This window comes from Haemorhous mexicanus, chromosome 3 (assembly GCF_027477595.1).
Source record: "Haemorhous mexicanus isolate bHaeMex1 chromosome 3, bHaeMex1.pri, whole genome shotgun sequence".
Lineage (NCBI taxonomy): Eukaryota > Metazoa > Chordata > Aves > Passeriformes > Fringillidae > Haemorhous > Haemorhous mexicanus.
The window spans coordinates 12,104,385-12,131,778 of record NC_082343.1 but is presented as its reverse complement, the minus strand read 5'-3'; the positions used below and the strand labels follow the sequence as shown (position 1 = coordinate 12,131,778).

The 27,394-nt window shown below is 41.0% G+C and overlaps 1 protein-coding gene across 2 annotated transcripts in view; it reads right to left on the bottom strand.

The window, feature by feature from the left end:
• FSHR (follicle stimulating hormone receptor) overlaps positions 1-27,394 on the bottom strand; it is an 81,301-nt gene that overhangs the window by 21,787 nt on the left and 32,120 nt on the right. For both annotated transcript variants that reach the window (XM_059840835.1, XM_059840834.1), the window contains exons 3-4: positions 7,116-7,190; positions 6,651-6,725 (exon numbers count right to left, since the gene is read on the bottom strand). In XM_059840835.1, the coding sequence (XP_059696818.1) occupies positions 6,651-6,725; positions 7,116-7,190 (150 nt within the window). The remainder of the gene's footprint in view (positions 1-6,650; positions 6,726-7,115; positions 7,191-27,394) is intronic.

Here is a 27,394-nt window from a genome sequence, read left to right as displayed (position 1 = left end):
AACCTTTCACTGAGAATATTGGTTTCTTAAGGAACACAGGATATGTAAGGTTTTTTATCCTGGCACTTAGAACAACATTCTTTTATTATTAGATGTGATTTTTTTTCCTTTTATTTATTTTTTTTTAACAGTATCATTCCTGAATAGCTGAATTGTGATCAAAGGACTGGTTGAGACTGGAAAAAGGTAACATTGTTCATATGATGTTTTTTATGAACCTAGATTATTTCAGGAGAGTTGCAGTCTTTCAGGTTTCATAATTTGAACTGAAACTGAACGCCTCCATGTGACAACCAAATCCTACATTTGGGAACTCAGGGTGACACATAAGTCCATAAAAAAGTCATTCACTTGCATAAGTACTGCTCTGAGCTCCCTGAGATGGTATCTGGGTATCCTCAGATGCTGAAAAGCCAACTTTGATCTGTCTCATCTTGTAACAGAAAGCAATAGTTCATATGCAGGGAAAAATTAAAGTAGTATTAGTGAATATTCAAGAAGTCAATTTGGGGAAGTTGCTGAAATGTCAAGACTGTTTCATCTCAGGATTCAGAGTGGTCTGAAATTGCATTAACTTAAAAATAACAGCTGTCATGTGTGACCAAGAAACCTCCACAAAAATGCCTCTGAAAAACTATTGCTATATTACATAGAGTTAAATAGAAAGCATGATTAATGAAGCAGGTGGATTATACAAGGCCTTTGTTACTTAAAACATTTCTGCACTTACACTTTGTAAAAGGACTTCACCAAAAATAAAAATTAGAAGAAATCGGAGAAGAACCTGCAACTCCCCCTTACAATATTTTGAAATACACTCTTTAAATTACTGGAGATTTACAGGGTTTTAGTGGAAAGCTGCATTTAATTTTAAATGAGTCACATGCTAAAAATTTGTGCAATCCTATTTTACAAGCCCCTTTTAAACACAAATTATGGCATACATTTCCCTTAGCAGGAAAATGAAGGAGGAGCCTCCTGCCAAGCAGTGTGTGGCTACTGCAGGGCAGGGAAGACATCAGAAGCTTTTCTGTCTACAGTCCTTTCCCAAGAAAATCTCAGTCCTCATGGTGCAGCAATGAAAGGTGGCAGGGATCTAGCATCTGCTATTCAAACACTGCTCCCAAGGCCAACTTAATCCCAGCATATCAAAATTCCACACTGGTTGTTAGGGCTTTCACCATACATGGGAGAAAAACCATCACCAATGCCTAGGGTTAGTTCTGATCTTTCCAGTAATTCCAAAGTGTTCAGGGTTCAATTTTCACTGGTGTCAACTGAGCAGCAGGAGATGAAGAGGGAAGCATCTTTGACAAATCATTACATATTGAAGTAAATCTACAGGTGGTACAAGGCACTGATTGCACAGAGGCACAGAATGGTGATTAGGAGCAGGAGAGGATGTTCTTTTAATTAAACACAGAAAAAAGAACTGAAAAAATATCTAGCTAGACTGCAGCCTAGATCTTCCCTCTCTTTTTATTCCACCAGCAAATCTCCAGAGGCCTTTAAGTGGATAATCTTTTTAGAATGCAGATAATCCAATTTACTGAATATCTTTCCTGCAGGACAGCTTTGTCAATATATTTACCATACAATGTATACATCCTTAGTAACCTCACTTTAAACAAGTGTCCTCTTTAATCTGTGTTATAACTGAGACCCCCCTTGCCATGCATAAACAGCTTGGTGAGGATATTTTTTATTTTTTCAGACTGCTGATGGCTGCTTTCCAAGGTATTAATTGTCTTTCTGAAAAGGCTTACTAGAGTCAGCACTTAAGAAAATAGAGCACCACAATCAGCAGAGAAAAAAAAAATATTTCAGAAACTAATTCCTGGATGATTTGGGCTGCTTATCTCCAGATAGAGCAACTAGGCTGTTTTTTTTTTCTTTTTTCTTTTATTTTTTTTTTGTGCCAAGTTGTGGGAGCTGTTCTGACAAATCTGGGAACACAGTTTACCTCATCAATTTACTGTGGGTATTTGCTAAATTACAAGCTCAAGGTAGGCAGAGATAAACACAGCTTCACTCAGGGAGCATTATCTTTGTGTCCCTTAGTCACACTGGTCACTTGATGGTGCTTGTGAGCCGGATTGCAGCTGGACATTCCCCTGATTCAGGCACCCCAGGCTTCTTAAATCTGCAGCCCCCACTCCCAGGGAAAGGTCTTTAACAGGGAGGCCAAAGGAAGGAGTGGAGCATCGCTTCTTTTTATTGAAGAGTCAACTCCAAGAAAAGGGTCAGGAATTCTGTGGGGTGGGATACACCTGCAGCAAATGCAGATTTGTGTTTAGGAAGCCCCAGACAGGTACATGTTGCTGAAAGACTTTGGAGTTGGGCTCTGCTCCTTCTGCAGGTAAAACCTATAGTTTTGGGACCTACATTTTCCCTCCCCTCCAACAATCCAGCTGTATCCCCTCAAAATTAACCTGAAAGGAGTGTTACATTCAAATCTTTGAATTGTAAGCTGAGATTGCTTCATACAGGACATGGACACCCCTCAAAATTGAACCAAAGGACATGGATCACATACAAGCACTAATTTTGGAAAGAAAATGAGTTTGAAAAGCCATCACTACATTATTAAGGAGACTATACCACAGGTCTCCCTAATGAGAGCCAGATAAATAATCTTGTACCCATGAAAAGGTCAGTGAGTTACCATTTTGAAGCAGCCTGTCTCTCTGGCATATACCCAAGAAAACCAATTAGCAATTCTCTTCACTGCTTCTGAGAGACTGGCGAGAAAGTTGAGGTTGCCAGTTTCTAGAAGGTTTAGGCTGTTCATCTCTGTGTTTTTTCAGCATTTTCCTCTCCTTTGTGTTTTTGCCATACTGGTAATGATGATGCAGGAGACAAAGGGGGAGACAAAGGGGCTGGGAGGAAATGTATTTGTCTCCAAGTTGACAGAGATAAAAGCATATTAATATTCAACAGCTGGTGTCCATAATGAGCCCATGAAAATGATGAGGGGACTGACAAGGCTAGCTAGAGCTTCTTGCCTGCCCATAAACATGACCCAGTGGCTATAAAACTATTTTTGTAGAAACACAGAGAAAGCCTTGCAAACAATGTGTTGCAAAGGTCATTAAACTAATGGGCTGTAGTACCTGGGCTCAATTTTGGACATTGAAACTGATTATTTATTTTTTTCTCTGAACAAAAACCATCAGTAAATATAATTTTTTTTTCTGAAAGATTTTCTGCATTGTGTTTTAAAAGTTCTGCTACAGCCACAGAACTGTGTAAGGAATCAGAGCACATGTCTTGTACTCTGCCAGACTACCCCCATAGCTGGGAGCTTCAGAAGACCCACAATGATCCAAGGATGGGCAGGTACCCAGGTCCTTGTGCTTTGAGATGCTGGTTGCAGCTTGGTCTCTCTGTACCTCTTTGCACAGTCAGACAGAACCACCTAATTTGTTATGTGACACGATATTGACAAAACCATGTGCTATTCCTTCCCAACTTACAGCAATTAATGTGAAAATTAGGCAGTGATGTACAGGTTTACACGTTTCCAGGTTTTACAAGTTTCCAGGTTTTACAAGTTTCCTTTCATGGCCTTAAAATTTTTATCATTTCTGCAATAGCTGTTCCACACAGATGCTTTACCCTTTTATGAATTATTTTATACTGTAGTCCCACATGTTTACAACCTTTTGCTTGTGTATTGTATAAAAATCCCTGAACAACCACCACAAACCCCCTCTAACAGAACAGAAAACCCATCAATCTATTAACCTAACCTCCTCAACATCTTACCTTATATTTTCAGTATTGCCTCTTCCTTGCATGTCGCAGGAAGGTGAATAGGAGGACTGGGTTACCTTTATCAGGTGGTGTTTTACAGCCTTCCATCAAGGTTTCTGCTTTCTCATTAAATTAACTATCTTACCCTTTCAAACAGCAAAGCTTTCTGCCTATTCCGTTTCCAAAAGGGCAAGCACCAGTCAGTTAAGCCAGGGGATGGAGAAAATGGCATCTTTCCCCCAGAAATGTAGGGGAAAGCACAAAGAGAGGTGATCTGAGCATGTTGCTTTGAGCATGATGTTACTCAGCATCACTGCATGCAGAAAGTCCCCAACAAGAACTTTGTGTCCTGCTCCCAGTCCCTGCATTGGGAAATGATGTAGCTCCCACTGAAGCCAACAATATTGCACAGATTTATACCCCCAGCACATCTTCCTCAGCCCTTTTTATTAGAACAAACCCCACATTCATCTGTTCAGAAGCTCCCAGCCATGAAACCTGCACCTTTTGTTCTCTCTATAATCGTGCAAGACTGGGGGGTTTTACCTCCTAAAATGAAGGCACAGAGGGGATGCAGCATGAATCCGTTAGTGGAGTAAGCACCAAAGATGGATTTTATGGACATAAATCAGAGAAAAGCTTTGGCACAAGGATGAACGTGAATTAAGGGGCCGTGAATAAACTAAAGGAAACCTTCTAGTTACAAAATCATTAAATTTCTGGAAAAGCCTCTCCTGGAAAATAGAGGAAAGCAGAGAACAGTGAAGAGCATCAGGAATTTCCATAGAGCACTTAATTAATAGGATATATGAAGTGGATCAGGGAAGAAATAGGATACAGCAGTTGGAGAGTCTCTTCTAGCCCTCCATGCTCACAGGAGAAAAAAAACCTTGAAAAGACTTCAAAATGCAATTTCCTCTGATATCAACTAGAAAGGAAAACTAGCTGAAGAGTAAAACTAGGGGAATGGTCAGGTAGAAAAGCAATCCTCTGTATTTTCAACCTGTTGCTTCTACAAGTCATAGGATTGCTGCTGCAGCTGAGTTTTTGCATAGGTGGAACCTCTGAATGTTTGAGTCAGCATGCATGGGAGCGTGCAATGGCAAGTGTTCACAAGTGTTCAACATCCACTAGAGCCAAGAGAAAGACTTTCCCTGTTTCAGATATTTAAAGTGTGAGTTACCTTCACCTATGATTTCTGTGTCCCATATTTAAATGCTCACTGTGTGTTCTTTGGTATGTTCAGATTTCTGCTTCAATTTCAGGTGACATAAATGTGCTCTCATTCTTTCCACCCATCTGTACATCTGACAACTCTTCTGGGGATTTTACATGGGATAAACAAATGCTGTGGTTTTGTTCTTAGGTGGCCAGAGCTACTCAAAGACAGCAGTCACTGCTGAAGGACTCAGGCTTGAAATGGAAGGAAAAAGGCACATGATATCTCTGCATGACAGTGCAAATTTAAAGTTTTATTTCCCCACTCTCAAGAGAAAACCTGTGTTTCAGTTATGCAAACACAAAAGTTAAAGTTTACCAAGGAGTCTGATGAATTTTATGAAGTGGGAATCAGTCAAAAATACTGGGAAGAGCAAAAATCCTACTCCAAATCTAGACTCATATTCCAGTTCAATGAGGGTTTAAACTGTAATGGCTTCTGTAGTGCTAAATACACCTTATCTCCTAAAGTCCAAGCCTTAAATCTCAAATCTCAAAGTAAAAATTTGAAGCAATGCCCCTTGGCATTTTTGAGCCCAGAACCTGTCAGATACTAGTGATTTTCAGAGACTTTAAACACTCCTTGGCTTACTGGGAGCTGTGCCTATCAGACCACTGACCTGATTTCAAACTGTCTTTATAAAATCTCTAAGCAGACAATCAAATGTTTCCATTCATGTACCCAAATGTAGAAACCATGACCAGGCTTCTCACATGAGTAAGGAAAACAAGGCTTCTTTCTTGTGTCAGTCAGGAAAATCAGACAGGGTTTATGTGTTCAGGTGGATGGACATACACAAGTTAAGTTGGTATCCTGCTGGGTGAATAAAGTGGTATCCTGCTCACCAAAGGGCACCATTTGAGCTGTATAAGCTGCCACCATTAAAACCAACTAACTTTAAATGGAGTTCACTGGACTTCATTTGGGTTCTAACACAGAGGAGAGATCATCAGTCACATTAAAACCATGTGCTAAAAGCAGTGAAAACATATTTGAGTATCCAGCTTACTCTGAGGATGCACTGAGTTACCACTGAATTTTGATGGCAACTCCACAGAAACAGATGTGGCAACCACAGCAGTGCAAATCACATTCTTGATGAGGCTGGCTGAGGAAATAAAGCTGAACATGCAGCATTATTTTGTATTTTGTATACAATTATTTTGTATCTGTATACAGCTGTATGTTTGTATTTTGGGGATCTAATAATCTCACAGCAGGCATTTATGAAGACCATGGCTATAACACCACCTTTGCCAAAGAAAAAGTAATCTGAATGTTTAACATCATGTATGAGACCTATAACAGAAGGCAGCACCATTGCAAAGACAGGTGAGAGATTTTTATTTTGTCCCTAAGCTCCCAGGAGGAATTTCAACCTAAATTTGTTTCTATAGAAGTAAGAAAGTTCCAGCTCCTCTTCTCATCACTCATTTTCAACCTGTTGCTTAGAAAGGCTCAGGGAACTTGTGTGTGGGACTCCTCTGTGGAAACTTTATCTTCAGCTTTTCTGAGGACTGTGCGGGCAGGAAAATGTGTCTTGATAATGTGCAACTGTAGTGAGGAGAGGGAATCATCCTGTCTTATCACCCAAAGTGCTCAGCACCAGCTGCACAAACACACAGCTGTGTAATTCAAAGTGACTCGAGGAGTTGTAAAGAGCAAAAGATCTTACAAATATCTGAGGCTTGGGAGGTGTTGGAAGGCATCTTTATCGATGTACACGAGGTTGTTGGCTTTCTCAATTCTTCTGTAAAGAGGAAATGAAACATCAGAGAAAAATATATCAATAAATTGATCTTCAAATTGTGTTTGTCCCATGATGCAGTGGAACAATACTCTGAGGTTTTCTTTTTGGCAGCAGAAGATCTGGATGATTTCAGGGAGCAGCCTGTCATGGAAAGGCAGGCCCCACCACCTTTTGATCCTGGCAGTGTTCTGAGGATAAATTTTCTCCTGAGAAGGTAAAGAAAGGGGCAGCCCGATAAGAAGATGGAAAAGACAAAGGGAGATTTCAAATGCTCCTATAATGCTACAAATTCTTCTGTGCTTACCTGAACCAAACTGCAAAACCTCTGATGCTTGCCTATAATGAATCTTTATAATTGTCTCCTTTGCATTTAGATTGCTCATTACTTACATTTCATGTAGTTTGGGAAGGTTGGAAAACACATTTGCTTCTATGACCTCCAAGGCATCATTCTGTGAGATCTCTCTGAAAAATAATTTAGAAGTCAAGATATTTCAAGTCATGGTGAAGCAGAAAACGGAGAAGTGAAAAATTCACAAGGAACTTCTTCTCAGATTACTGATGAGTTTTAAAAACAAGGTGGATATGAGATAAGAAAACAGAAATGCTGATGAGTACAAGGGGCAAGCAACAACAACAGCCAGGAAGAGAGATCTGAGGCTGGAGTTTGTATCTGCAGCATCAGCCCTGCATGTCCTGCTGTCACCATTCCTTGTGCTTTAGAAGTCAGGGTCTATCCATCATGGGCTCCAGGACTTCTGACATTACTAATTACTGAGAGAAATTTAATGAAACCTTTTAACTCAATGAAGAAAAGAGGGGGTGAAGGTGACTGAAAACAAAGACAGCTAAAAAGTTCCCAAGAAATATTACACAACTTCTGCAACAGGACTCTGCTGTCTTGACCCAATGGGAAGAACAGAGATTAAAATTAAGCCAGCAGCAGGTGTGCCCTTGTTAGCAGCAGCTGGAGACCACAGAAGTGAAGAAGTCTTCCACACCTTGGAGCAAACCTCATTTGACATGGTCTGTACTCGGTTAATGCCCACTTACAGCCAGAGAAGCGCAGAATATAAATGGCCATTTTTGCTGCTATCACCACACCAGAATGCATCTCCTGCTAGTCCAGAACTCATCTTTCTTTGCTTCCTTAATCTGTGGGCTCAGGCTCTGGTGTAACTTAGAGCTCAGGATTTCCCCTGGTGAATCAAGTGGGCATTAGTGCAGTGTCCCTTATCCCAGCCACATCACTTATCCTGGAACTGACCAGGAAGGACGAGGTAAAGACAGCCATGCCAAAAGATTCCTCACTGCCATTTTTTTGGAAATGGTGCCAAAATGTTATTTTCTCAGGCTGAGGTCAGCTGTAGGAAGTAAAATTTGTAATACAGTTGTAATTCAGTGAGAGTGTCATGGTCTATTGCATTTTAATCATAAGGTAACTGCACACATCTTTGGCATGAAACCTTGGATAAATAGATTGGAAACGGGATGACACTTGTTCCTGGATAGCATGTTCTTCTGAAATTATGATGGTTGCAAATAGATTCAAATAGGCCTGAGGTAAAACAAGAGATTGTAATGTGAGGTGCACAGCCAAAAAATAATCACAAAAATTAATCAGAGGAATATAAATGTATTCCACTCTCTTCTAAGTAACAGCTGAACCATACCTGACAGATCACCTGCCCATTTGAGACAAACAGAAGCCTTGTAAAAGAAGACATGTTTTTCACCTGACCTTTTCAGTTTTAAACATGCCTTAGTGGTTTGATATTTTTTAGTTTAATAAGAAGTTTTCCCTTCTGTTTCCTCATGGTTTTTTAAATGGAAGAAATCCAACTCTGCTCTGCTCCAGGAGCTCTAAACTTGCTGGAGAATAAGAAAATAAAAGTACATGAGGACTGACAATAGGTTCTTGGCAGGGTGCATTGAGGAATGGGTTTGTTTAGCAGTGCTGAACCACAGCTCACATGTGAGTGTGTTCCTCTTTATTACTTAATTCTCAGCAGCAACAAAATGTTTCAATGGAAACAGGGATTCCTTCATGCCATGTGAGATACACAGCCATTGGAAGGGATGCTTCAAAGACCTGTATTCTTTAAAAATAATTACAAGACATAAGTGGAAATGTCCAGGAGAATAGACTAGACTAGACTAGACTAGACTAGACTAGACTAGACTAGAATAGAATAGAATAGAATCAAACACTCCCTATGAGGTATTTATATGACAATGTAAAATTCACTTGCGTAAATACAGTCTCAGAGATTTAACAATGTGGGAGGTGTCTCACACTTTTAAGTTTGGTTTGGTTTTCTTCACTCTTTTTGGGTGGTCAGGTGTATATTTGCCATTCCCCACAATCTAAAAATCAGTTGTCTAGAAAAAAGAAAATCTTCAGAAAAAAAGAAAATCTTCAGGAAAAGCATCATGTTTAATACCAACAAATACATTTAGCCAGAAGATACTTCATGCCACTAAGAAGTTCAGGGAAAAAAATGTTGCAGATGTGTTGGCCTTATACAGGGAAAAAAGGGTTATTAAGAAACCGTGATACAGTTGTGACCTCACCCAGCAGATAGTGCTGCTGAGGGTAATAATTTTTTTATGATCCAATCTGCTATCTAACTTTGGAACAACTTGGATGACACAGCTTTTTTAATGGATTGCTTAAAAATGAATGTTTCTGCATCAGAAGAGTGTTTTGGCTTCCTGTGAGTGTGGTAGGTTATTGGCTTTGTTCTGATTCTAGAAATGGAAGATGCAGATCTGATTAAGCTGGGGCACAAGCAGGCCGTGGCACTCTGGAAGGCTTAGAGAATGCATGGTGAAGGAAAGGAATGAAGAGAGGGCGGAAGATAGGAATCTCCAAACTGTTTTTGCAAGATTAGGTTTTTAAAATAGTAGGTTTTTAAGAGATTGTGCTTTAAACAGAATTAAATAACACCTGTGTGAGGGGGCTGTCAGAGATGTGGGAAATGGCTTTCATTCTAGCATTCCCATTCACAGGTACAACAGGCTTGGTTTTTTTTAAACAGGTAATGGAAAGATGGACATACATAAATATGTCCATTTACAATGACATTTTTTTGTCTTCCAGCTGAAGTAAACCTCTTTTTCAGCTAATGAGGTTATGAGCATCTCAAGAGCAGTAAAAGGAACAGAAGGGCAGTAACCCTTCTGGTGCTGGGCTGAATCCTCAGGGGGTTGCAGTAGTGAAGGAAATGACCCTCTGTCCCCTGCAATGAACTGTATTCTCTGCTATACTCTCTCCAGGAAATCCTGGTGGTGATGACCTTACTCTTCATTGTTCTTTGCAGATGGATCCCAGTTTTGGGCTGCACATAAACCTGACAGGGCTTTTGTTCAGGTAAGAAGGATAAATAAAACCAAACCATTCTGTTTAGGAGATCAGGCACGCACTGTGAACAACAGGCAGCACTAATCTGGGGTTTGGCTGCATAATCTGTGTGAACTATTTATTCATACCTAGCAAAAAGTGCACATCTGCTCCTGGAAATTCCAAACAATGACTTGGATACATTAAAAGTGCAAACCACTGCTGCTCACATCAAACAACCAACTCAGCAGACTCAGATCCTCTGTAGAAGAGAGCAAATAACACCTGAGGCAGCAGCTACAAAGAGAAAAAAAGGGATTGCTGGCTAGTGTTTGTGCAAGTGTTTTTTCTTGCAGTATAAATACACACAAACAGATGATTGCTCATAATGCAGATCTGATTATATGTCATCAAGAGAGAAGATAGGGCTGTTATTACGTTGTTTGTTTGGAATGAATGACACTATTAGTGCTACTGGTAGCTGTGGCAGGAAACCCAGCCAGCAATCCCAGCATCACTTCTGCAACAGACAAGCCTTGGAGTAGATGGTGTGCAAAACAGTCAGGGGAAATTTCTTAAAAAAAACCCCAAATATCCAAACCACCCAGTGGCTGCAAAGTGCTTAGGCATCTGCCTGAGCTTAGTTTTCACTCCATGCAGAGTTGAAATCACCAGTGATCCTTGAAAGCATAAATTGTTCACTCAAATATAGCCTAAAAGATGAAAAAGCATGCAGTAAAGGCATTTTCCAAAGGCACAAAGGACAACAGCTTTTATTTTTCTGCAAAGACTCTAAGATGTGACATCACAAGATTAAGGGACCTCCTCTAATTTGCCACTAAAGCAGCAAACTGGAATCACTATTACCCACTCCCCAGCAACTGAGTGCAGTGTGTAATTTCCACATGTGACAGTCAGAGCCTGTGTTAGAAGAGAGGGAGATGGAAAATCATTTAATCTGCCTGCAAAGCTGCCCTTAGGCAAGGCCGGGGGTACAACTTCATGACATCTGTGGCAGAGCCCCGTGTGATCCAGAGGAAGGATTCCTCTTCAAACCAGCTGCACCCAGAGTGCAACCTGTAAAAATCAAGATACACCAAAATGGCCTTTTAAACAATTCTGTTAGCAAAGGACTTAGAGTTCATGGCAGTTTCTCTGAAGGAAAAGTCTCTTAGGCTAACCAAAGTCTTACAGAAAAAACAAGAGAGTTTTAAACTCACAAACTGATGGACTCGGGGCCAAGTGGTCTAATGTTTCCAAATAACAAAAGAATAATAGACAGGAAGTTTATGTCTTTTATGATAGGAAGGGTACAAGGTAATTCCTTCTCCTGCTTGGAAATAAGACTGTTTAAAAAAATGTGTGCTTATATATGCATGCCTGTGTACAGATAACAGAGTTCAGTGAGTGGTGAGTCATGTCAAAAGAAGAGCAGAGCATACACAAGGCAGAAGAGCAGCCTGGACCAGCATTAACCCCTCCCATGGTGCCCAGGAATGTGTGATTTCCAGCATGAAGACCTTGTAGTTCCTGCAGCAGGAGTGGCAGAGAGAGGCTGCTGCCCACCTGGTGAGTTTGGCTGTCTGATGGCCACAGTAAATGTGGGATTTTTGGATTTCTGCATTTCTTCCCCCCATGGTGGGCTAGCAGAGGGGACTGTCCTGTCTGTCAAGGCTGTTCTGGTCCTTGCTTGGTGTGTGCACCTTGCACACAGATGTGGCACATGGTGTGAAGAAGGGATTTCACCCCTCTCCGGGCACACAGGACCTACTCTGTGGTCCTGGTGGTGACTCCATCTCTGTAGACTCCTACAGCCTTCCTTCAATTCCCTTCCAGAGGAGGTATGTACACAGGCTATACACTTGATCTGTTCACCTTGTATTTCCTGTGATACATTATAATTGGGTGTTTATTGGCTATTATCCTTCACACTTGATGCAGTTTTTCTGTGGCTTAGCTGCCCTGTGGATTCCCATGAATGCTTTTCTTTCATTCTGTGGGTACCTGAAATCAGCAGTGATACTGGAGGTTCAAGGTACTGATTCCCAGAGCAGGTGGCCTCACTGTGCTCCCTGCACTGCTACAAATCAACAGCATTGTGTTCATTTAAGGGAAAGGAGAAGGGAAAAAGTCCAGAAATGCTTATTTTCCCCCCTTTCTACAAATATAAATACTCTTTAGAGCAGTTTTCCAGGTCAGTTTTACTCAGTGCTTTGACTGATGCCACAGTTTATGTCAAGCTTCACAAGTAAATGTGGTGCTGCCCAGGCAATCCTGCCCAGCATTCACTGGCTGAGCCCCCACGGGACCTGCCTGAGACGTGTCTGAACTGAAAAATTAAACACCTGGCTACCTCTGTCCCCTCTGTCTCTGTGTCATGGATGGAGTGACTCTTATTTCTTTGGCCTGATCAGAAACAAGCCAGTCTAAAATCTACTTTTGAAAACTTCCCTCTGAAGTGACAGCAGAATGCTACTACATTGATTTAAACAGGTTACAAAAGAAAAGCCATTTTTCTTAAAAATATTAGAGACTTTTGACCTTTAAAAAATAGATAGTTGACACTTTCTCCTGTCACTTTTCCTTGTGAACATGAAAAACTTGTCTCTCTGCCATGATTTATTGAACACCAGGGAGTTACAGGGTAATATCTCTTAGCAGATATTGATGTTTCAGAAATGAAATCAAGGACTGACTCTTCTCATCATCTCTTTACTTTGCTGAAGACACACACACACACGTGTTGTACTGGCCTTACTAAAGAAGTGGAAAACCCATTTAACCAACTGAACATTGATGGCAGCTCCACACTTGGAGTCAGATAGTGCATCAGTCTTTGAGGGAGATTATCAGGAGGTGCCAATGCTGTGCCTTCCTGTCTTCTCCAAAGGGCAGGAAGCCATGTTCTCAAATAAATCCCTGCAGGCATGGGAAAAAAATAAAATGCAAATTTCTGCATGGTAGACAGAAGCAAAGGGGATTTTATTTCTATCTGTGCTTTAGCACCATGCCAGAAATCCAGATGAAAGTCTGTGGAGAGTTTGGTTGCATCAAATTAATTGTCCATGTAAAGGTTTTAAATTGGCCTCTCTAATCTGAAAAAGCACACGATTAGTCTGCAGAATTGGGACTGATAACAACCAGATCCAACAGACAGAGCTACATCATTACAAGAATTGATTTTATAATCAGTACAGTTTGGGGGGACATTAAGGGAGTGTGTTATACTCCTTTCAGTTTATTGCCAGAAATGCTGAAAATGCATGAAACTTTCTAGGGTCAAACAAGAAAAAGGGTTTTGGAGGAAATGGCAACTTTCCACAGAAATCTGGCTCCACACAGGCAGCCCAGAGAGATGGGGCTCAGAACTAAGTGCCCTCCAGCCCCTGGGACAGACATATCTGCTGCCCCCCACTTCAGGAATTACTAAATTTTATCTTTGGCTATGAAAGCTTGCAGGGAAGACAGAAAAATGTGTGTAAACTGCTCAGTCAATGGCACTTTTTCCCCTCAGGCATGATGGGCTCCAGAGGCTGTTGAGACCATGTTGGCAGACAAAGATGGGTGCTCAGCTGAGGAAGGAACCTTCTCTTTCAGAGATGCTGATATTCCTCAGTTGTAACTCCTTCCTTGGAAATGGGCAAGCAATTGCCACTTATCTTTTATTACTCCTCTCTTGGCTTTAGTAGCCAGCTAATGATGAATAGTTTATTAAGATGACCTGGGGAGATGAAGAAATTACATTGGAGACAATCATTCAGGGGAGCAGCTGAACGGGGAAGTGCAGCAAATAATTTCTGGGAGAAATCAATAGGCAGACTGTCTTGGGCTGGGAGAACATGTGGCTTCCAGAGCCCAAGATCTAGTGACAGCCTTTCCAAACAGATTATCCTGCAGCAGGTGCTCCCAGATACTTCAGCAGACAGTTTTGAGATGCTTTAAGGAAGCACACATTCATGAGAGGCCTCTGGAGGACAGTTCATTACTAATTCAATACATTACAGAATCAGGAATATCCAGAATAACAAGTGCCTCAGATAGGCACAATTAAACATTTTAGCTAAGATAGGAAATTAAAAAAAAAAATTGTTCTTAGTCCTCAATTTTTGCATTAAAAATCCTCCCAGAACACTGAGTATTATTCACCAGAGCAAATCATATAGTTCATACACCCACTTCAGTGAAAATAAATCTCCATGATTTGACCCATTATAAGAAAAACATTAGCATTGCCTAATGTTAAGCCCAGTTATGAATACAGACACCATCCAACAGCTGCCAGCACCATGCACTACATCTTTCAAATGTTCTCCTGAAAGGATTTAGGCTTCTCTTATTCAGTGTTAAGAGTTCTCTCTGCGAAATATTCTTTTCCAACACAGAGATTTCCTTGTCTCCTCTTTTCTCTTTACATTCATTCTTCCTTTCCACAAAAGCAACTTACTGTCCTTATGTTTTGTGTCAAGCTGAAGCCTTGACCCTACAAACTCTTATCCTTGAGCTTTGGCACCAGGCTCAGCTAAGATGGTACTGCATCAATGTTTGCATGATTACAAATAGCCTAACCAAGGAAAAGGATATTCCTTTATGCTTCCAAAGTTAAATCCAAACCTCTGCCTTGCGACAGACTGCCAGAGGAAAAACATGCACCACCAAGAGAACAAGTGCAACAAGACTTATTTATATAATTATGATATCATAATGAGCAGAAAAAAATTACTGCTAACCCCAAATCTGCAGGTTCTCTATTGGAGGATGCAGCAATGACATGCAAATGTGGGAATTGCACACAATCCCTCCCTAACCCTTTTGCCAAGTGGCAGCAAAGAGGAGCCTGAATCAAGACACCTAGAGTCTTATTTTACAAATAACTGAACAGCTGTCCACTAGGAAACCTTGGAAAATCATATGCTTCCACCTGAGTTGCAACCCCTATCAGCAAACTCTGCAAGGCTGCAGACAGATAAGGAAGTCTTAACAGGGGGAAGGGAAGGTGTCATAAAGCTTGGGCCAAAATTCACTACAGTAACATGTTTCTGTGCTTGTGTGTGAGTACACACAATATTCCAATAAAAGCAATAAAAATACGAAACCCATGGCCGCAGGAGGGTTCTTACTCACTGACAGCAGGCAGCAGCTGCCTTTCTGCACACCCCACCCCGTGCCCAAGGAGGCTGCTGCCTCCACTGCTCTGCACCCCACCCTGGAGAAGCACTCAATAAACAAAGGCTTTCTGCTCTTGCGGGGCTTTCACAAGGAAATCCTCAGGCTGGACCCAGCCCTTTGATGGGGAGCCCTCAGGAAGAACCATTCCACAGGAATGAGACAAAACCCTTGAGAACCCAGAGGCAATTCTCAGCCACTTGGGAACAGCCTGTTCCTCCTCTGTCAGAGTACTTTGAACTACCTGGGAACCACTCTCGCCCCCTCTGTCCTGGGGCATAGAAGGAAGTTTGACCTGCAGATGATGCAAAACGCCTTATTGGAATTGGCTCTTCCTTCTTCATCAAGAGAAAAGAGGAATCTTCCTCCCTAGCCACAGCACTAAAAAAAAGAGGCTGAAAAAGGAATCAGGTTTGAATTTAAAAAAAAAAAAAAATCATCTTTTCCTTAGAAGTTGCTGTGTCTATTCCTATGCTGGACAGTATTGCCTGTACTTATAATATTTTTTTCTGTCTGACTTCCTGTATTGATATAAATAAAATGGAACTTACAGTGTTTTCACAGCACTCAAGCCTGGCAAAACCTTTTTGTATTTTCACTAAAACCCTCTGAGAAAATACTACTGTTAAGGGGGAAAAACAATTCCTGAAGAGATCCCAAACCACAAAAATCACCATTTGGAAAAGTCATGGTGATGAAACACACTTTAAAAATAAATATATTAAATTAAATCTGCCATTTCTGATAAATATCATTGCTTTAGTAGAGTCTGAAGAAGATTTCAGACTCTGCAGCAGAAGGAATGAAAATCCATTGATTTTAATGGTGGATATGTATTTACATTAGCATTCTACATTTTAGAGGAGTGCATATTTTCCTGCAATTTTGAATAAGTGCTTTCTCTAGAAAGCACACAGCTCAATACACAGAACACAGAAGTACACAAACTTAAAGGCAATCCTCTGACAGCAAATTAGCTCAGATTTAAAGGACTGTTAAATACTGAACTAAAACTTAAAGAAAAATGATTCACTGTTCCTTTTTCCACCAGATGGGAGAAAAAGCATGCATTTTTGAATTATTTTAATGGCAAAATGAAGAAACAAATATAGCATAATATTATGGAACATGATCAGAATTCTCTCTAAAAGATATTTTTTCTTGAAATTATTCAAATTTGGACCAGATGCCTGGACAGAAGAGCATTTTTCTTACATGCAGAAGGATCCAGCAAACAGAGAGCAACCAGCAGCAGCAGCACCCACCACCTTCTTCTACACAAAGGTAATATGGTGGCATTGTACTCTTTCCACCTGTTCCAAGAGGGCTCTGCAGTGTGGCTCTGGCTAAGTGATTCTCCAAGTGAATCCCTGTGCTCCACATGAATGCCTTTGGTGAGGGCAGATGATGCAGCAGCTCAAGTACATTTTTAATGGGTTTTAATTTCTGTCTTTGGCCTGAAATCATGCAATTGGTACTTCAAAATGGCAGGGTCAGGACAGTGGCACCTATTTGACTTCAGGACCACACAAAGCCCCACATCAGATGTTTTGGATTTAGTTGATCCTAATGAATTCAAACATACTTGTGTATTTTGATTTTTTATTTTTTTCTATGTGTTTTCTTGTGCGTGGGTGTGGTTTTTTTTTTTGTCATTATTGTCTTTTTTGGAACAGTAATCAATTCTATAACTTATTCTAATCAATTTTATAACTTATTTTCAGTTAAATGAATGAACCTCTGTGAGCATGCAAGTCCCAAGAAGCCACACAGAATATTTATCCATGAGACCTGTTAAAAGAGATTAATGCTACAAAACAACTCCAATTCTGCTCACTTTTTTCTCTGTGTGCTGCTAAAGTCAGTTTGAGGTCATTCATCCACTGAAGAATGAGAAGGGCAGAGAAACTCCCCTGGAGTTCAGGGTGTGACCCGAGCTCAGGACACGACTCACTCCCACCTAGACCTGCGACTCTCCCAAATCCATTTTGCCTCATCATTCAAAGAGTCCAGAAGGGTGGCACCAGGAAGCAAGCTCTCTAATCCTCCTCCTTAAAAATGTACAGATGGAGACCTGTTAGGAGAGCTCAGATGTGTCAGTGACATGACTACTTAGGAAGGTGCCAAAGGAGAAGAAGAAAGGCCCCACTAAACAGGGAGAATACCCTTGATTTTCTTTTAGGTTACATTTAGTTAAAAGTGAGGTAAAAAGACTTTATTGATGTGGGTGGCAAAAATCTTCCATTTATCCACAGATGAGGCACAGCATGGCCAAAGCAATCAAGCCTTCCCACAGTGCCCCACAAAGGAGCGTGGACACCCACTGAGACCCCATTTCAAAGTCTGGCCAAGAGAGGCTGCTGCTGCTGACAGCCAGCTGTGGCAGCCTTAGCTTGCAATGAATCACCATCTCCTGAGGGCACAGGCTGAGCTCACCCTCTCCTGGTATGCCAGCCATCAGCCTACCCAAGTGAAAATAAAACATTCATCACACACATGCAGACTGGATATGAACAAATGACCCAGAAATCCGGGGGGTTCCAAGTCCCATTACCCTCTGCCTGAGCCATTCTCCTGTCACATGAAACTTGTTGTGACATATTGTGTGTGGGCTGCTGGGTGGGGGTGGAGAACAACCCAAAGCCTACTTTGTCATTTAGTCCTAAAATTATGTATAACTCATTCAACATACAAATAAAAGAAAAAAACTACCACGAAAGAGGAAAATGTGGTAGCAAGGGAAAAACTTCCTTGTAGTGTATTAGGTCTTCATTTGAATTCCAGCATACATCTGAATGAATTATATTTTTTAATTTGTTTAACTATGCTAATAGTCACCATGCACGGGTGGTTTTAGCAGTATTTTCTCTTTATATGTGTGACTCAAGAATTTCCATAGCAACTTGCTTCCTAATTAGCCCTCAGTTACTAACAATCAATACGATTAGACAAGGTCAGCGCTGGAGTAAGAGCTGGAGTAAACTCTACAGATTTAAAAAAAGGCTAATGAGAGTGAATAACAGCAAGAAGAGGAAGAGAGGGCTCCTGGATGGTCTTCCTCAAGGAACGGTGGTCCTCCCCAAAGAACAATTATGGCTCTGCCATTACTCTGTCTCCTGTGAACCAAAGGAGTTGTGGCAAATGAGAGCTTTGCCACTTGAGTGCAGAGAGCTTTCAGCCTGCCAACAGATTCACAAAATGTGGGGAATAGAAGCACCCCTATGTGTGCAGATAAAAAGATACCTTACTGTCACATTGCTGAGACTGATGCTGACTGCACACCACCAAAATCAAGAACAATTATGCCCCAGATTTTTATCAATATGAAGTCAATCTCCCTGTGCAGGAAAGGTGCCTGAAACCTGGAGACTGTCCAGTTCACAGGATGGTGCTGCCTGGGAATTAAGCCTGTGCAGTGCTTAGCTGAGGTCCCATTAGGAGGCCCTCTGTCTGGAGACCTGAGTGATTGCCCCTGCTGACACAATTCCCCCCGCATTTTTACAGCCTGTTTCAGTCGTTAACATGTTATCTGTTACCCTGAAAGCACAGTGCCTGGCAGCACAGTAGGATGGAAATATAATGTGCTGTTCAGAGCCACTCTGGGTCTGGGAATACAAAACAGGATCCTTGATATTGACAGATGAAGGCTTGTGAAAAACCACTTTACTTGTTAGTGTGTTTAGGTCTGCTACCAAGAAACACAGGCAAAACCAAGCTTATTTTTAAATAAACAGTTTGTGTTGTCAATTATGCCTGGGCACATGGCTGTCGCAGATGAACTGAAATCCATTTTCTTTCCTCTGTAGAGATTCATTGCCTCTTGGCTCTGTCCTCTGTTGCTCCCTGGAGTTTACTCCTCTGCTGCAAATGTGCCTCCAGCCTCAGCTCGTGGCACTGGGTCCCCCAAGAGAGGGTCAGGATCAGGGAATGGAGGAGCCAGGATGTGGCACATGGTGAAAGTGTAATGACAAAACAGTCTGGACAGTGAGGGCACTTCAAGTCATGAGTTTTGAGGCAATGTGTCTTGACCTTCCTCTGCACAGGATGTCTCAAAGAAGGATGAGAGGGTTTTAAGCTCAAAAAAGGCAGCTTTTATTAGAATATCAACTAGGATAATTAACTTCAAAGCAGAAAAACCTTACAGGATATTGGAAGAGAACTGGGAAGATTCTATATCCTCCCTTCCCGGACATCCAATACCTTTGGAGGTTTGGAGTTCATAGAATCACTGAATAGTACAGGTTGGAAGGTTATTTTCAAGGTCATCCAGTCCACCTTCCCAGAGGGACATCCACTAGGCTGCTCAGAGACCAGAACAACCTGACTTTAAATGTTGCCAGGGATGCCTCATCCACCACCTCTCTGGGCAACACATTCCAGTGGTTCAGCACAAAAAGAGTAAAAAGCTTCTGCCTTATATATAATCTAAATCCACCCTCTTTTAATTTATAACCACTACTCCTTGTCCTGTTGGGACAGGCCCTGCTGAAAAGTTTGTCCCCCTCTTTTGTGCAGGCCATCTCTAAACACTGAAGGGCCAAGTTCCCCAATGGCTTGTGGCAGCAAGCTCTGCTCAGACCTCCTGTAAATCCTGTCCATCACCCCTGGGGCTGCTCCCTGCTCTCCAGGGCAGACCTTGAGTGACACATATCCGTCTCTGGCCTCCAACTATCCTACCACTTGCAGCCTCTTTATCCCACAGAGGAAATACCCCACAGCCCTTCCTCCAGGGAGCTCTGCTGCTGCCAGCTCTCCTAAAGAGCCTCATCTCATTGGGAAGAGAAATAATAAATAAGCACGTTCTTTTCACTGTGTCGTGCTCACCCCTTCTCACAGCACAGATGGGGAGAGCAGAAATCTTTAAAATCCAGCACAAGAAGCCTTAAAAATGTGGGGAATAAAGATGAAAAACAGATAACTATAAAAACCTCATTCCAAATAAAAGATAAGATTGACAAAGGGATTAGACATGTCTAATGAGCACCTTCACTTCATAATTACACTAGGAAGGATAAACACTTCCAGATAAAGATGCAAATCTTTGTGCTCTTGAGCAGAAAAGCAAGACAGAAGTAAACAATGCTTTCAAATAACAAAAACTGGTTTAATTCTGTCCCCACTTGGAATTCTGCATTATTCCTGTTTTTAGTGAAGAAAGCACAAGACAAAATTGAGAGACCATTCCTGGTGTTTGTGCTGAGAAATCCCCTGTTTATTACAAGCATTTCTTTTGTTTAGAGGAGGAAGCACCCTATGAGGCGGACAAAATATATTCTCCATGTGGATGAACTATCCCACAGTTGTTCCAGAAATGTTTCTTGAATATTCTCTTTCAGAAAGTGACATCAGCAGCTCTCAGAGGCGAGGTTCTGAACTGGAAAAGTCAAAAGCCTGTCCTTGTCCCCAGCTCCCAGTCTTCTGCTGGCTGCTCTGGAAAACTTACAGACACCAAGAGCTCTCCAGCTTTCTGCATTTCTCTCACAACCATTTGTAATTTCCATCTGTGGTGTTGGCTCCCCAAGCATTCAAAATATTTTCTGGCTTAGTATCTGTCTACCATTCTAAATCCTAGCAATTTAAATGTTTCCCAGACTACTCTATAAGTATATAGCAGCACACATGCATGTATTTAAGTATACAAGTATATCTATTCTGCCATGTGGTGAGTAGTTTAGTCACAAAAGGTTCACCACTCCCACTTATTTTTAAAGGATCACACACATATATGGGAGTCTTCATTCAAACCAGGTTCCTGCTCTAGAAATCAAAACAAATATTCACAGTATTTTGTGAGCAAATTGTTCTTGGCTTGGTCACAAAACAAACAATGGGCAAAATGAATCTCTGGTTTTACACCTGGGATGAATTAGGGCCAGCAGAGCCTTTGATAGAAAAATCAAAATGCAGCTCACTAATAATGATAAAATGCTCAGTTGCCTCTCCACTGAGCAAAGGAGCCATCAAACTAATGATTAAATCCACATCAATCATTTGGCATAATAAAAATAAAGGCTGTGCAATATAATGTTGTCAGAGAATCAACATCTCCTGCTTAGAAAATAAATGCCTTGACTTCATCTCAACATTTGTTTTCCATAAATGCTGAGGTTTATATCAGCATTTGTGTAGTAATGGGAAACACTCCTTCACTGCAGCATGTCAATTCCACTAGCATTATTCCTAAAATAAACAGAAAAGCTGGATAAAATTAATATGGGAAGGTGTTTCTGAAATCCTCCTGAAATGGAATTGCCATTTCCAATCTGGTGCCAGACTGCTTCTTTCTGCAAACAATATTTAGTAGTGGCAACAATAAAAATTGAGGTAAATCCCATTTAGAGCAAATTGGGCACAATTTCAAGGAGGTCACACCTTTTGCATTCAGTCACTGGTACAGTTACAGTACACTCAACAAGATTAATAGGAAAAAGTCATATAAAAACCTTTTTTAATATTTAGAAAATACTTTTTTTAAATTTTTTTTTCTTTAGGAAAAAAAATTTTGTATTTACAGTTCCTTAATTTTGTATTTACAGTTCTGTTTACAAGTCAGTACCTTTTAATTCTGAATTGGACCACGGAATTTGGGAGTTATTATGTAACTAACAAACAAAGGAGAACATATTTTGAAAATTATTTAGGGATATTAGAATGAATATACTGATTTTATCATCAAAAAGATAAGTATTTAATTCAGGACAACATTCTGACATATCACATGAGAAAAACCATATATTTTGCCATGTATGAGTAATGAATTATATTTGAAAATGTAAAATGTAAATAGAACTGGCAATTCTGAGTTCTTAGTTCTGTGGTATATGCAAATAAATTTAATAAATGTACCACTCTGACACCTTAAGAATTATTTTAAGTTAACTAGTAAATATGTATTTTTTTATATTTACAAAGTCACTTACATGGTCATTTATTCTATCTTGAAATCACATGAATCTCATCATAAAATACAACTTGAAACTTCCTTTCTTTCCCAATAGAGGGAATCTTCTGGAGGAAAGAGATGAAAACTGAAAAAGTGACAGATTTTGGGGAAAAAATTTTGGTTTTGCCAGCATCCATCCTTTTCTCTTGGAACAAAAAACCCACCCAAAAGCACCTGAGATGGAAGTCAAGAAGCTGGCCAGAAAGCAGACATAGCAGCCTCCTCAGCATGCAGTGACCATGCCATGGGAGAAAAGAAGAAAGATTATGGGGTTAATTCTGCCCCACAGGATGGCCATCAGTTCTGAGGCTCCTCTCTAGGTTTGCCAGTCACATTAATTCATGCCTCAAATGCAAGGACCTGCACTGGGGCTGCCTTGCAATGGTCCAGGGGAAGGAAATGTCTCCATGTGATGCTGAACCTCCAGCTTGTCTGGCACAGCTCCTTGCCCTAGTGCTGGCAGGGGAAGCCCAGCAAGCTGTCCAAGAGCAGGGCAAGCCAACTGAGAAATAATCTTACTAATTGAGAAAATGGTATTGATAATTCACAACATTTTCAATTGCAGAGGTGGTGTTTGGTTGGTTTTTTTGGTTGGAATCTTTTTTTTTTCTTCCACCGGGCTGAGACTTTCTTTAAGAACTGTGCATTTCACCCTCAAATCTCATTTTGGATGAATGAGGCTACTTGAGAGCCTGCATTTATATAAGCCAAAAGGCTATCTTAATTTAGCATGCATTTAGCTTTGTCTGTTCTGTTAGGGTGGAGGAAGGCAGAAGAACACTGGTTCAAAGTTTCCTCCTGAAACAGAGTGGGAATTTGCACAAGCATTTGCCAACTTTTCATGTTTTATGGATTCAGGTAATCTGAACAGTATGTCACTGGGGAAAGGCATTAAAGCATTTAGCATACATTCAGACAAGTTGGTTCCCTTTTTTCCTCTCTCTCTGTCTAGACAGCTGTAAAACAGGGACCTGAGATGATGATTCTCCCATTAAATGCTTCAGTCTAATGCTGGCTTCACACCAATACAGTTAACAAATAAAGATTCTGCTAACAGTTCATTACCACAAAGCTCACTCTTGCTCAACAAAAGCAAGTAATGACAAAATGTATTTTCTTTCTAAATTTATTTTATCAAAGAAAGCAAGCATCAAGATAGTAAACCACATAGAAAGAATTATGGAATACTTTTTTCTTGTGCTCTGATGTGTTTCAATTAAAATATGTAAATATTAGTGCGTTTTTCTGTGACTTTCTGAATGGAAAATTTAGAAAAAGTTGATGTAGACACTATTAATTGATTTTACATTTCCTAGCTTCTTCTTCTAAGGGTTTTTACTTTATTTGTAATTTTGTTCCACCCAAGCATTAGAAAAATCCCGAGATCAGATTATCTTTCCCTGAAATGTGGCAAAACTGTAATTAAATCCCTGCTCCTTGACATTGGCAGTGAGTAACTGACATGGATAATAAATTTCTCCTTCAGTTTTTTTAGTTATGCAAGGGGTGACAACAGTAACTGACTGTGGAAGATCTCTTCCACAGTGAAGCTTTGGCAGGGAAAAGCAGAATACCAAGTGATGATGCAGCAAAAGGTTTATGGATTGTATTAAAGCCACCCAGCCTTCCTTCATTGCTTGTTGTGTCTAGAACACGAGGCATAGCTTGTCGTGGTGTGAAATAAACTGAATTTAGAACACCAGGCTTCCTGTATTTTCACCCCAAACACAGAAGTTTGCCATCCAGGGGTTGATGTTTCCAAAGGCTGCAGCAATGGAGGGGTGTCTGAAGCAATGGCACTGCCTGGGGAAGGAGAAGTACCCCAGCAGCTCACGGAGAGGCAGCGGCACAGGCGCTGCTCCGCCCGGCTCCTCCACCACCATGGATACAGGAGCCCTGGGAGAAGCTCCTGTGGCTGCTCACCTTCCACATGCCATTTGTGGGAACCCATCTCAAAGGGCAGAGGGGGCAAAAGAAGACTGGCACACCCTGAAATGCGTGTCTGGCTGAGGACAAGATCTCATATGTGACTTTGCTGGATCCACCTTGGAATGGACCAGAAACCTGAAGTGCCACCAACCCCTCCTCTGAGGAAAAGCCCTGCTCCAACCTGCTGATCACCATCAAACACAGACTGTCACCTGGGGTGGGGACATCTGGGACTTGCAAGTCCAGCTGCAGGAGCCAGGAAGCCTCCTGTGATAGCTCCCTGCCTGACCACCAGCCTGCTGACTTGTCCAGGGCTGAAGGGAAAGCCCCACATAACAGTAATGGCCCCATTCAAACATTCATCCTTTGGGATAACAGCCTGGATTTTCAATTTCTTTGCCTATGTTCGTTACTTGCCCTAATGTTTTTGAACAGTAGTCTTCTCTTCCCTGGGAGAAAATGCATAGACTAATTTAAATGCATTAAGCAGTGTACTTATTTTCACAGCCTGCCCTCAAGATGCTGAAAGTTACACAGGAGTTCCTATAATGTAAATTAGAATTTAATATCCATGGAGTTGCACCTTGAGAATATACCTTGGAGTATTTGCTACCAAAGGATGACTTTTACCTTTTTCAGTAGGTATTTTGGTACACAGAATGGTCTGTGTACCACTTTCACCTTAGGGATGTAAATAAATACTTTTAAAAGCATGCACTACTTGACTTATATATCACAGCAGATCCTAAAAATCCATATTTTCCCACTTGCAAAAAAAAAAAAAAAAATTAATCCAAATGATGCAGCCAAAGGTAGAAAGCAACTCCTGCCTAGATAAAATTTTCAAATACTTTGGCTACACTTAATCATAACCATTTTCTGAAAACAGTTTTAATGAACTTATTTAAGCCCAGTCTTTTGCATATCAAATGAGGCAGCACACAATACAAGAACAACTGGAGAAGCTGTGAAATGCTGAACAGCTTTCTTGGTAGCAGAAGACACAGCCTGCTTGTCCTTAGGCGATCCTGTGATTCCTGCCTCCCTCCCTTCCCTCCCACGTCTTCAGGCTCTACGCTGAAAAGTGTCAGAGTCACCTGCAGGAGCTTAATGAAGCTGATTTTAGGAGCACATGGGATGGGCTGGCCACTTGCTAGCCCAGGCAGGCTGATGGCTACTGCTGAAGAAGGTCTGGATGGTGAATGCATCAATTTTCCAGGTTGTTATAACTTGCTAGAGAAAGTGAAGTCTTCGCATTCTGCCAAATATTCTAGGTGAGACTTAAAATCAAGACAAGAATTCTGGTCCCTCTCCAGCCACAGAAAGAGAGGCACCCCTTGATTCAAAATTCTGTCTTCTGGTCTCCATTGTCCACAAGTAACTCTAAGTTTAGACAAAACCTAAAAGGCGATCTCAGTGTGATCTCTCAGTGTGAGCGAGCTGAGTCAAAGGAAAGTGGGACTTGCCTTTTAGCCTAGAGGGGCAAACGGGAGAGGTTTTAGCATCATCCATCAGGTTGTTGTTTGTGAAATAAGCTGGTGCTTGTGTGTCTAGGTCACAGAGCAGCAGCATTTGTCCTTAGGAACTATCACTGGATCCACAGTCTCAACAAAGAGTAAACCAGAAAATCTTGAATGCACTAAGAAATTGAGTAAATACATGATTCAGGGCTACTTTTCCTCTACCAGTTCATGAGGAAGCAGTAGATAGCTGCTGTCTTCCATGGACAGAAAACTTTCCTTTCCAGGGGTGTCAGCTCTGGTGGCTTCCCTCCACCCTAAAAGCTTAACTTTCCATGATCTGCAGAGCTCGTTATGGGTTTAGCCCATCAAGCTCTGTTCTCCATACCATGGTTCATGCTCTTAGAATGCGTCTTTGCCAGCATCTGCTAAAAAAATGCTTCCCTCCAATTACTCCAAAACAAAAACAGGGCCAGTAATGGTGCATTTTTCTCCCTCTGGGACATCTTCTAGTTTCAGAAGTACTTCATCCTCACAGCTGAGTTTTCTTAGGATGCACATAGGTTGGGTTTGAGAGCAAATGATGAACCAAAGCATTACGTTTTAGCTAAAACCCTTCAAAAAGAACAAATAACTGATGATAAATTTTCAAAGGGATTGTGCCTCAGGGTACAGACATGAAGCCTCTTTTGCTTGCACAGAGTAACACAATCAGATCAAGCTTCCTATATAGATAATGCCCAAATCAAGCCTTGTTAGATCAAGATTCACAAATCTACTTTGCCACCTCATAGTAACAGCAGGAAACTCAGAAACAGAAAAAGAGAGACTTGGTGTTGCTTCTGACTGTCTCTACCCCAAATCAAGCTCTTTCTGTGCAGGTTGCGGAAGATACAGCAGCTGCTGAGCATGTCAGATTGATTTTGCCAGGTATGTGCCTGCATGGGACTGCTTTTTAATTTAGTAACTGGAGGGTTAATTAGTTCTGGGATTGTAAACAAGTTGGTTAAGCAGAAGTCCAGAAGAACTGCCACGTTCCAGTTGACTAAGACCTGGGAGTAGACTAAACATGTAGCAAAAATAACCAATCTGCTTTCCTGAACACCGATTTGCTAAATTGACATGAAGCCAGAGCTGTGCAGAAGGAGGAGAGCTGCTGGCAACAAGATGGCAAGGCTGTTCCTCAGACCTGTGGGGTTCTGAAAGGGTTTTCTGTAGGAAAATTCAAGTTGCATGTTTAGTAAGAGAATCCTCTGATAATTAGAGCCTGTAGTTTATTTCATAACTTTAAACATTTTATTTAAGAAGCAAAGGTCCTCCTCCCAGAACATGCTTCAGGAAAGTTGTTGCACCATATAACAGTCTGCAGAATGGTCATTTCATGTTTTGTCAGCAACTGAAGGAATTTAGATGGTTGAGAAGATAATGACCAACCAGAAAATTGTTCAAGTGGGCTCTCACTCTTAAAAAAAATAAAAAAGGCAAAAGTATTCCAAGAACAATATTGCCAAATATTGCCAAATAAACAAAAAAATTCAGGTGAAACCTAAAAGACTTTGTCTTGGTAACTAAAACTGGAGCTTCACCAGGGAGGTCAGATCAACACCTTCATGCCAACATTTCCAAGTCACAGTAGTTTTCCCTTTGTGAATCATGGTCATTAGTGTCTATTCTGGAAAGTCCTTGGACAGTCCAAATAGAAAAAAAATGAGACCTTGCCTGGATACTCTGACTGAAAAGTATTTGACATTTTCTGGCAAAATACATATATTTAAAGATCTCAGAAGCTTGAATGTTTAGGAAGATACTAAAATGCATAGTGAAAGAAGGA